Below are 12796 nucleotides of genomic sequence, written 5' to 3' on the forward strand. Positions count from 1 at the left end.
GCTCTCCGGCTTCCTTCATATGTCCTCAGACCTCACCCCCATCATTTGCTCTTTCCCCATCCCTAGTCAAAAAGGAAGATCATCCTGGAGTGATTCTGAAGTCATTGGATGGCTTCAGCCAGCCATTCCTGGGGACGTCATCCCAGGCCATCCTGAAGTCTGCCCACAGGGCTGATTATTTAAATGGGATGACTCTTACTGTAATCACAAAAACTACGCTAGGATGGTGTTCTGATGACTATTACTGTAATCACAAAAACTACGCTAGGATGGTGTTCTGATGACTCTTACTGTAATCACAAAAACTACGCTAGGATGGTGTTCCGATGACTTCCACTGACAGGGAGTGATTACCTTTTACAACTCCACGAATACTAACTGACAACATCAGGATGAGTGAGAATGACTCCTGGATGGGCTCTAGACAATTTAAGGATGACTGATGATTATCCCTGGATGATTCTATAACCGCTTCAGGATGGAAGTCAATTACTCTGGGATGATCCCATGGCATTTCCAGTACCAGTACTATAATGCAATGTTGTCTGCGAGAGTCTAGTTTAGGTTTTGCAATGGAAGGGTACCCTTCCATTACCCAAAAAATACTATGTGTACACAAAAGTGAAACTTTTCCCATTTCGGATGTGTTGTACCAAATACCAATTTGCTCTTGTTTGCAAATCCCGAAAATTTTGAATCAGGTCTGCATTATAAACTCAAGCAAACCAGACACAAAACGTCTCTAAATCTGGTCCTAATACTCAGATTATTTGTCCTGCATTGGAAAGATTACTTTTTAAACTCTAAAGTGAGAGGTAGACACTTGTATAAAATACAAGTTGCTATTTTTGGCTATGTTTGTGCTGCAGAAATACCACAAGCACCTTTATATAAAAGAAGTGGCCTGCAGCAATGTTATACCTTTGCATTCAGATCAGCTTAACATGTGCCACTACTCCCATACTCCTGACTCACTGGGATTTGCCTTATTTAGAGGTACAGAGCATTATCGGACGCTGTTTGACATGGTGACCATTTGCAAAACACTAACCAAAATAGTGGTAAAGGAAACAAATTATCAAAAGGGAGGTTTCAATGCAATTTTATTTATCTAAAGCACATATTTGGCCCCACAGGGGCCAGGATACCAAACAAGAGAAAACATCCAGAAAAAAAATAAGATCCGGGGAAGAAAGGCCAGGCTAATGCAACAAGAAGAAATAGCTCAACGAAAACCAGCAACTTCATGGTTTGATTCTAGATGCAGAGATTTTCTTAATCCTCTTCTGGCATTGCAAATTTTTATAGCCAGCTTCCTTCTCATACTTCTGTTGTCCAGTGATGACCAGCCGTTGGCACTGCACACAGACTTCATAAACTCTGGAAAAACAAAATAACATACATCAGTATCATGTTCCCACCATTCTTTATGGTTTTTAATACGGCTGGGCTGCCTATCAAAAGTTCCAATTCCATTATTTCATACAGTCTGCCAGATGAGATATGGTTAGGGTTACATGGTTCCTAAGTGAAACATTAAGGCCACTTGGTCAAAGTTTGGCACAGCTTAGAGCAAAGCATTGATGAAGAGGGGGCCAGAAGCTGAAGAAAAAAAAAAGTTCCCTTATGAACTATGAGCCCCAGGTCCACAATGACAGTTCTAGCCCCAAGTAGCAGTGTGTCTTCTCTGGCTCTTTCACCCTTTTGAAATGCTGGGGTACTTGATAAAGACTGTACAAATGTAGATGCATTAAAACAAGCATGGGCCATAGTCCTGTTCACTAGACGCGGGCAAGCTTCCTCTGCAAACAGAAAGTAATCAGTGCCAGATTTCTTTACAAAACCATCATTGAGGCAGCCAGGGTGAGTCTGAAATGTACTTGCAATTATCATATTTGGAAACAGTCGTCTAAGAAACTAGCATAGTGACCAGAAATCAAAATAGGAGCTTACTACCAAGTGTTAGGACCAGGACCAACTGATCTAATTATTAGGGAGTTGATCCGGTCTAAATAAAAGCGGCGAGCACAGTATATTTTGTTAGTGCAGTTTGCTATCACTCATTCATCCAGTTTGAGAACCTCACACCTGGACCTACAGATTTACAAATGAAATCCCAACTCAAGGCTTTGCGCCAGATTTGCAGCCATTTGTAGCACAAGATCAGCACAAACTGTTAAGAAATTACAAGGCACCCCCATTGCTCTTATTGTTCTTTTGCAGACAGCTGTTAAGCAATGATGGAGTCATCGTTCAGTTATGATACAACCTCACATATGCAAACATACAACACAATGTATAGTGAATTGTCACAATCCCAGCTCGACTGAATGTTAATTTGAACATTTGTAATATCTTACCAAACAATGCATCAACCTTCTCCTCATCAAGGACAGCTGTTCCAGCACGAGCCTTCGTTACACCTTTTGCAGATGCAAGTTCTTTAGGAGAAAAAAGTACTTCGCTGATGCCATTGAGAAGAAAACCTGCACTGTCCCGCGCTGACTTGGCTTCCTCCAAGAGTTTGTGCAATTTTCTCTTTGGAACTAGTACATCTCTGAACCGTGAAGGATCGTTTGAGTCCTTTACCAACTGCTGCATATCAGTCTGCAAAATAACACAACTATTAACTATTTGTCATTATGTTAGGTTACAATCTCAAAAATATGCATAGATTGCGGGTTTTTGATTTGGCATCTGGTACATGGCTAACAATGTAATATTTGCTATGTTAGCTCCAGGAGTATAAATCAGCCATACTTAAAAACATTGCAAGCAGAAAGATTTCAAAGTCCTCATGCAGGAAATCCACAAGGTTTGTCCTATATAAACTTTAACTGTGTTAAAAGAGTGGCAAAGAAAAGTATACCTTTTGTACAGTGAATGATCGACTGCATGTTTTTGAGGATGTTATATCTGTTACATTCCGTGGATTGGTCAAAGCAGACAGCTGATCTTGCAAATACTGTACAGCCAACTCACTATTGCAAGTGCCTTGCAACTGTGCTATAATCAAATAAATACACTTGTTAAAGGCAGCAGATAATAAATACAATATACACTTAACAAGCATACTTTTTGGCAATGCATGTGTTTGGATGGGAAAAAAAAGGATTATTAATGGGAATTTTTTGCAGTTTACGTGGAAAGGTAGAATATGAAGCACGCACCTTTTAAGTGTTCGTTTTCAGCTTGTAACCGTACACACCCCTGACAGGAACCAGGGCCAACAGAAAAGCTTTCGTTTTCATTAATTATGGACAAGGAGTTATATACCATTTCCTTAGAGAGAAAGCAAATCATAATTAGGTCATACAAGTGGAAATGCCATTTCCTATGTACCTTTAAAAAAAAAAAAATTTTACCCCAGTGTAGACTATATATAAGCACATGGACATACTTTAATATTTTTGCCAAGGTAGCATGTGAAAGGTAAGATTATCGCTGCACGGGTTCTAACATTTTTGTTAGACTGATCCTCAATGCATAGCCACAGTTACAGTGGCTTTCACATGACCAAGGGATGGTGCAGGTCAGAAATAAACGTCTTAGACATCTAGAGACAGGAGAGAGATACCATGTGTGTTCTTTTCCAGCTTGGGCAAATGACAAGTTTGGCATTTAACAGCTGACTGATTCAATGTTGGCCCTTTACAGGTGCATGACTATGGCACCGAGGCCCTTTACCACTCATTCAAAGAAATAAGCCTCTGGACATACTATCAGGGTAGAGTGATAGCTTTCCAGGATCCCAGTCATCTATCTGTTCCATAACTTGCCTTACTGCAACTATTAAATCATTTCAAATTTGTTGAACAAGGATCCACGCTACATCCTCCTTTCAGCATCTAAAAGAAGTAATTCTGAAGTTTGCCATAATCAATTACAGAAAACCTGGTTCACAAAAAACAAGGCCCTAAACACACACCATTAGTGGCATTAGATAGAACAAGGCTCAGGCACAGAACTCCATACTCAGACTCAAGGACAGCAGGGTAGGGGCATTGCAAGTCGCACCCTCTCCATTTGCAGACAGGGAGCGGGGTGGAGTGAAGTGTGAATAAATTGGGAAGTCCGGGACAAGAATGTGCTTTGCATAAGTCACAGCTCTGCCTAGCATTTCCTGCACTCCCTGTGTGTTGTTGACTTACTTATTCGGGCCCTGTTGTCCTGCAGTCAGGAATTTGTGGATCCTTGATTGGACACCTCTGACATGTTCCAGCCCTGACACGCGGGTCTTCCTCTCCCAGGTCGTTGATATCTTCTTCCGGGTTCCTTCGCCTCTGTGTTCCCTCGCCAGAGGTACATGCTTGTGTAGCTGTTTCTTCGCACCAGAGTTTCTTCGGCCTCTCGTCCTGTACAGAATACAATGATAGAAGAAAGATATATTTAACCAAAGAATCCTCGTCTATCTGGTATATGGTAGGATGATGGTATACATATTTAGAAGGACATAGGTACTTATCTGATTTATCTGATCCAAGGAGAGTGGAGAAATGGTTATTCTTTTGTTTCTCCTTTTTAACACAGGCTAGCTCTAAAGAGAAAAATGTGGAAACTGCACCAAATCATGTAGCTAGTTACAACCTACGACAGAGATGGCGGCAAAGGCTTTTCTTCTCTTACAGGTTACATTGTATCTCATGAATGCATAAGGCCTCATCAATATTAATGAGGGAAGAGCCAATTGTATGCTGCTCCAGTACTCTTCTGTTGCTGGAAGGCACATGAAAACTTTTTATAATGCTCGTGAAATTTCCAAATTTCGGGTTATATGACATTTGCTACATTCTCTCCATTTTTGTGGCTACAAAATCTCGCAGTTTATACTGACTGAAGCAGAAAACGTCTCGTAGGAGACATTTTCTTGTGTGCAGCTCGAGTGTATCTCATGACTTTTGAACGTGAGCTATGCCCACCCACACATTCAATTTTCATGCAAGATACCAACATAAGTGGATTTCATTAAATTTCATATAATTTTAAATAATTTTCAGAAGGCATACATTTTCACGTTTGCATAGGCCTTATTCTAGAGACCTGGCAAAAGCCAGATAACGGAAGTACGTGCCAGCAGTTCCTGAATTTAGTGCCGAGAACTGACTAGCATCTTTGGCAGGAGGAAAGTCTTTTGTCAACTGCAGTGGCTGTACCCTAGCAAATATTCTCTTTTAAACCGCAACTTCGCCTGCTAAAAGGTGCTCATTTGTTTTAACTTGTGTTATCAATTTTATCACACACTCTAATACCACAAGCCGCGTTTCTACTACATCTCTATTTATACCGATTTGGCCAGAGTCTGTCGTTTCCGCTCTATCGGTATTAGGGGCCATTTTGTTGGCCTTAGTATAGTAGGAGCCTGCAGCCTTCTCAACAGAAATCTGATTGGCAGAAGCGAGGCCTGCATCTCACAGGAGAAGGGAGTGGGTTCTGTGCAAGTCATCCTTCCTATGTTGACGCTCCACCTCCCTGTGTTTTACTGTTCAGAACATATTCTTTGTTTGCACATTTGCTTTATGCAAATAAGCTGCAAATAAAATGTTAGAGAGCAAGTGAGTCAGTCAGGGAGAGCGAGTGAGTCAGTCAGAGAGAGCGAGTCAGTCAGAGAGAGCGAGTCAGGGAGAGCGAGTGAGTCAGTCAGGGAGAGCGAGTGAGTCAGTCAGGGAGAGCGAGTGAGTCAGTCAGGGAGAGCGAGTGAGTCAGTCAGGGAGAGCGAGTGAGTCAGTCAGGGAGAGCGAGTCAGTCAGAGAGAGCGAGTCAGGGAGAGCGAGTGAGTCAGTCAGGGAGAGCGAGTGAGTCAGTCAGGGAGAGCGAGTGAGTCAGTCAGGGAGAGCGAGTGAGTCAGTCAGGGAGAGCGAGTGAGTCAGTCAGAGCGAGCGAGTCAGTCAGAGCGAGCGAGTCAGTCAGAGAGAGCGAGTCAGTCAGAGAGAGCGAGTCAGTCAGAGAGAGCGAGTCAGTCAGAGAGAGCGAGTCAGTCAGAGAGAGCGAGTCAGTCAGAGAGAGCGAGTCAGTCAGAGAGAGCGAGTCAGTCAGAGAGAGCGAGTCAGTCAGAGAGAGCGAGTCAGTCAGAGAGAGCGAGTCAGTCAGAGAGAGCGAGTCAGACAGTGAGAGCGAGTCAGACAGTGAGAGCGGAGGGATAAAAGGGAAGAAAGGTTTGCATTCATGTAGCACCTGTTACCCCTGATGGGTGCTGAAGCGCCTTTAGTAGCACGCTACTCCGTAAACCATAAAGGATTTGTGTTGAAAGTTAGTATAGTGACGTAAGAAGTATTTTGAGTGGTGGATATGTTATTCGGTTATTTGGATAGAGAAGGGTAGGTTGCGGGATAGAAGAGGTAAAGAGGTTTTTATTAGGTCTCGCCTTTACCATTCCGCAGCGTCTTCAGCGGGTGGCACACGGCGATGTACCGGTCGGCCGTCATGGCCACCAGCATGTAGGCCGAGGCGAACTTGCCGAAGACGTGCAGGTGCTTCACCACCCGGCAGAGGGCGCCCGTGCCGCGGAAGCAGTAGGTCATCTCCCAGCAGAGCTGGGGCAGCACCTGGAAGAGCGCCACCACCAGGTCGGCCACGCTGAGGTGGCGGATGAAGAGGTGCATGCGGCCGCAGGCCGTGCAACCAGAGCACTTCAGTTGGTGCGCAGCCCCCCTCCCAGCACTGCCTTGTTACTCTCGGCAGCCGTGAGTCCCTAAACACTTTTTATATTTAATTAGCAGCAGCAGCATTTCTCCTGCGCCAGGCCACATCAAAGGCTCTGTGCCACTTTCACCCACACAGCAACACTTACAGACACGCAACGCCACTCACACCCACTATCATCCACGCAACACCCCACTCACCCACGCAACGCCACTCACCCAAGCAACACCACTCACCCACGCAACCCCACGCAACACCACTCACCCACGCAACACCACTCACCCACGCAACACCACTCACCCACGCAACGCCACTCACACATGCAACGCCACTCACACATGCAACACCACTCACGCAAAGCCACTCACACCTACGCAGTGCCACTTTCACCCACGCAACGCCACTCACACCCACGCAAGCCCACTATCACCCACGCAATGCCACACTCCCAAGCGACGCCACTCACCCAAGCAACGCCACTCACACACGCAACGCCACTCACACACGCAACGCCACTCACACACGCAACGCCACTCACACACGCAACGCCACTCACACACGCAACGCCACTCACACACGCAACGCCACTCACACAACGCCACTCACACACGCAACGCCACTCATCCACGCAACGCCACTCACCCACGCAACGCCACTCACCCACGCAAATCCACTCACACCCACGCAGTGCCACTTTTACACACACAGCACCACTTTCAGACACACAACGCCACTCACACCCACGCAAGCCCACTGTCACACACGCAACTCCACACTCACCCATGCAATGCCACTCACACAACACCACTCACACATGCAACACCACTCACACATGCAACACCACTCACACACGCAACACCACTCACACACGCAACACCACTCACACACGCAACACCACTCACACACGCAACACCACTCACACACGCACCGCCACTCACACACGCAACGCCACTCACGCAACGCCACTCACACATGCAACGCCACTCACACACGCAACGCCACTCACACACGCAACGCCACTCACACACGCAACGCCACTCACACACGCAACGCCACTCACACACGCAACGCCACTCACTCACTCACGCAAAGCCACTCACACAACGCCACTCACGCAAGCCCACTATCACCCACGCAACGCCACTCACCCACGCAACGCCACTCACCCACGCAACTCACTCACGCAAAGCCACTCACACCCACGCAACGCCACTCACACCCACGCAAGCCCACTATCACCCACGTAATGCCACACTCACCCACGCAACGCCACTCACACACGCAACGCCACTCACACACGCAACGCCACTCACACACGCAACGCCACTCACACACGCAACGCCACTCACACACGCAACGCCACTCACACACGCAACGCCACTCACACACGCAACGCCACTCACACACGCAACGCCACTCACTCACTCACGCAAAGCCACTCACACAACGCCACTCACGCAAGCCCACTATCACCCACGCAACGCCACTCACCCACGCAACGCCACTCACCCACGCAACTCACTCACGCAAAGCCACTCACACCCACGCAACGCCACTCACACCCACGCAAGCCCACTATCACCCACGTAATGCCACACTCACCCACGCAACGCCACTCACACACGCAACGCCACTCACACACGCAACGCCACTCACACACGCAACGCCACTCACACACGCAACGCCACTCACACACGCAACGCCACTCACACACGCAACGCCACTCACACACGCAACGCCACTCACACACGCAACGCCACTCACACACGCAACGCTACTCACACACGCAACGCCACTCACTCACTCACTCAAAGCCACTCACACACACAGTGCCACTTTCACCCACACTGTGCAGTGCACAATAGGTCTCGCAGTAGGAAAGTTGGAGCTATTGGTTTTGTAAATGAGAAAGCCCTTTATGTTTTTAAAATGAAAACAAAAATAAAAGGCATTGTTATTTGCAATTGTAATAGCTCCAACTTTCCTACTGCGAGACCTATTGGCAACGCCAGTGCTTGTTTATATAGCGCTTGCTACCCCTTGATCTATTCTCACATGCAATGTTAGCCAACTGGGCAAGTCAAACTGTAATTTCTAGTTAAACAAGTTAACCACAAGACCTACCTCTGCATTTATGCTTTGCATAAGGGACAAACAAATCACCAATAGCAATTATCAAAGAACACAAGATGCAAAATACGGAGAAAAGGAATTTGACTTTCATACATAGCAAAACATAAATCTAACCTTGCTTTAAAGACTGTTAATAGTTGCAAAATAAATATGTATCTAGAGGATCATATATCAAATGCAGGAGAAGCTTTGGCAAACTAACACATTGACAGCTTAGCCCGCACAAAAGGTATGCCTGGGAACTGTGCTCTTCCAAACCACAGTTAAAAGCCAGATGAGGCGAGAGTGCCTTAGCACGTGGAGGAACACTCATGGCGGTATTAGTGCGTGTACAAACGAGTTCTGGAGTGGAATCAGCACCTCATCGAACTCTCCTGCTCAGTTAGGACAGAATTGAGAGGAAAAAGTCTGAAGGGGTGTCTTTGGTTTCCAGATAGCCATCGCTTAGTTAGCAGGCACTTTTACTGCCAAATGAAACACTTTCGAGCATCGTGACTAAATCGAAGCAGAAACAGTGAAAAATGGCCCAGCTGGCACAATACGCAACAGACAGGACTGGTCAGTCCAATGCATCAAATGATGGCATATGGCTGCATGGTGTCATGCTGGAAGTGCTCATTCTTGTTGGTCATTCTCCTCTAGGGAGAAGGAGACAAGCCTGCAAGATGAACGAGCGCACATTTTTCTAAAAAACCACCAAAGATGTGCCCTTTAACTGCCCAAGAAAGGTTTGCAAGATGAATGAGACAAGAGATGTCCAGTGAAGAGAAAAGAGGACATTACAAAAAAGGTTTCTGAAGTGAAGCAATGCAAAAAGCAAAGGCTGTTTGTTCAAGGATCCGTAGTCTACAGAAGAAACAAGTAAACGGATAGTCCACTGCCTGATGGTAACTTAAGAGAGCTTCCTACCTTAAAGTAACCTGCTTTATAAACCCCTTTCCAGTATTTTTTCTAATCTACAATAATGAATCAAAATACTATTCAGACCAAATATATGTTTAAGCGTACTTTCTTTTTTTAAACACTATTTAGAATTAAAACACAAAGAAAATGTTATTTGGCAGAAACTGGTTTTGAACTTTTTCAAAAAAGATATTGCTTTCTAAAAAGTGTTCTAGGGTCCCGCGCACACGCGGAACCTTTGAGTTTCTGAAAATGTCATAATGACGAAGGGGTATCATTACAGAAGAATTAAGTCTAGAACCCGAAGCTCTGACAGCGTATTCCCATTGCGAGTTGAGTGTACAAGAAAATCTACCGTAAACTAATGAATAAAGGTTTGGATGGCACTATTTGAATGCATCAGGGATAACTAACCAAAAGAAATAGCCTTCATGGCTTCCAGCGATTGCCTTTCTACCTGCTGTAATATGCAGACATCAGGAAACGAAAAGTACCATGGTCTTCCCTGAAGATATGGCAGCCTCATCTGCGATGCTCATTCAGGGGACTGGGCACTTCATAACAAATCAGCACTGAACCGGCTGCAGATTCCGAGACCTGGTTACAGAAACAGTGAATCTGGTCCGAAGAAAGTGGTCTGTACTTTAGTGCTACTAAAATGTGAGATTACACACTAATACAACCATATACAATTTAGGGTCCCTGATCAATATTATGCAGTAAATCGCTTCAATCTGCTATCTCCCCTCGCCCCACCTCTGACATAGGTGGGCTCCCCACCAGATACGAGATTACCCCGATTAGCGCTCAGGTGCTGTTCTCAAAACTCGATGGGGTTGCAATCAGTCATGCGGCTCAGTTTTAATTTTCATACAACACACTTTTCCAGAATGCATTCCCCCTCTCTCCTGCGCAGGTAGCGAGCCAACAGACAGCTCCATTGGTGTGCTCTTCTCAGACACTTGCTTGGCCCACACTCTGCAGACAAACCCATTTGCCGCCGTGTCTCAAAGAGCCAAGCACATTCATGCAATCTAAATCTTACGTAGTTGCATTCACACTTTTACAAGATCGACAAAATAATTAAAGCAAAGAGGAGCGCTGGACTCCTGCTTACACCACCTCTCCCAAACAACGCGCTACATTTTAGCGCCGAATATTAAAGAGTGGCGGGTGGCTTCCCGCCTTTGAAACAAAGGACATTGTTTTCCGATGACCCCAAAGTGCAAAAAGTGGCAAAAATCAAACCCATACTTTGCTGCCTCTTCCCCCTGCCCCACAGCTAAAATACCGACATAATATCTCTTCTTTGCCTCTCTAGTACGGTCTCCTCGAATCTGTACACGGTACACAAGAAGAACTTTCTCTGCTTCCAGTCGGTTCCTGCACCTCAACTTCCGCTTCCGGCCACTGAAGAGGAGGCACTACTGTGTAGTTCAGGAAATAGAGAAAGGACTACAAAACAGTATAGTGTGTGTAGTCAACAAGCACTGGCAATGACACCCGATGTCGTAACTTGCCTCATACACTGCAAAGGTAGGCGATCGTACCAATTAATAGCAAGACCAAAGCTACGGGTTGGCTCAAGCTGTAAAAGCGGTGCATGAGCACAATTTAAAAATATTTTGTATGTCAACATACAACAAATATCATGTTACATTAAAATATGGTGTCTTTAAAGTTCAAGTAAATATATGTTTTAGACGCTGAATCGTGCTAAATCATATTATTTGTTATCTTTTAAAAGTAAAAGTAAACTGAAACAATTCTGGCCCAGATCTGATTACATTTCTGAACTAAATGGCAGTCAGAAGTCATGCGTATCACCAGGGCTTTAAGTGGGATAAACAAAAAAAATGGGGGGGTCTCTCAAAGGGCCGTGGCCGTGATAATTAAGGGCGTGGCTTAAAACACATAAATTCGAAATATCGACTTAGCATTATGTGCCACCTGACTGGTATTTTGCTGCTTCCTTCTGTCTTTGCATCGAGATATACATAATACAACAAGTAACATTACACCTACCACAAGCCAAGACTATTGGCTTTTTCAATAGGTGTTAGTTGCATAAGGTAAGTAAACAACAACAATGGCATCTTTATATAAAATAGTTAAAATGCTTCAGTTCGGAAAAGATGAGACTGAAAGAACTGTTTGAGTCCCTTTAAAGATACATCAAAAGCAGTGAAGGGAAGTACTGCTGCCAAGGTAAGATTATATTTTTTTCACTCAGACGCTGAGAGTGAGGCTAGAGAGCCCTAAAGGGACCTGTCTCAGCACCTGCTTATTAGAACTGCTGGCAACTGAAGCATCCTCAAATCATCAAGAACCATCTCATCTTGAGAAGTCATCAACTGCTCATCCTCTGATTATCAGTAACAATCACATCTTGTGGCGTCATCAGATACTCATTTTCAAGTCATCCTCAGGTCATCAGGCTCACTTTTCTAAGCTCTGCTGATGACCTCAAGATCTTGATGATGTCTGATGATGTCAAAATGACTTCTAGAGTAGTTGGAGGATCATTCAATCACTCTGGGATGGCTTCTAACGTAATCCTGTTTGACCTGGGATCCGCCCTCCGCACCATCACCATCTTTATCCCATCTCTCCTTCTTCTCCTCGTCGAATGAATGAATGAATGTTGACACTTTTATATAGCGCTTAACGGATGCCATCACCTCTAGGGGCTCGCCTCCTCCCGTCCCACTATTCCTTTCACCCCATCTCCGCTCCCCACCCCTTCTGATTCTCCTCCCTTCTTTCCACCTTCTACTCCGTTATCTCCCTGCACTTCTCCACCCTCTCGCCTCAGCAGCCCCCCGACTCATGCTCCCCCAGCCTCCTCCTTTCGCCCCCGTAGGCCGGTGATAAATGTGTTTTTCGCGCGGTCTCTGCAGTGTATGGAATTGCTGCACTATTTATGGACGTGTTGTAGGCATCAATGGCGTGTGTATCCGTGCACCCTTCTAGTGAGAAAAGGCGTTCCTGCACAAAACAGGGGCGACGGCGTGGCTATCACTGTAAAGCAAGTGCAGTGGCACCGACGCCCACGGAACCCTGAGAATCGCTGTATTTTACTACCAGAACAGCAGTCAAGGGGGGGCATTTCCCTTATTTT

The 12796-nt window shown here is 45.5% G+C and overlaps 1 protein-coding gene across 1 annotated transcript; it reads right to left on the reverse strand.

Annotated features, from left to right (window-relative positions):
- Window positions 1-1086: 1086 nt before the first annotated feature.
- On the reverse strand, window positions 1087-5493 carry LOC147710306 (uncharacterized). The gene is made up of 5 exons (XM_086920998.1): window positions 4152-5493; window positions 3171-3282; window positions 2870-3006; window positions 2361-2607; window positions 1087-1380 (listed from the first exon to the last, which is right to left on the reverse strand). The coding sequence occupies exons 2-5, from the start codon at window positions 3277-3279 to the stop codon at window positions 1226-1228; spliced, it is 648 nt and encodes a 215-aa protein (XP_086777124.1). The 5' UTR covers window positions 3280-3282; window positions 4152-5493; the 3' UTR covers window positions 1087-1225.
- Window positions 5494-12796: the final 7303 nt, after the last annotated feature.

This window comes from Lissotriton vulgaris, chromosome 5 (genome assembly GCF_964263255.1).
Source record: "Lissotriton vulgaris chromosome 5, aLisVul1.2, whole genome shotgun sequence".
Lineage (NCBI taxonomy): Eukaryota > Metazoa > Chordata > Amphibia > Caudata > Salamandridae > Lissotriton > Lissotriton vulgaris.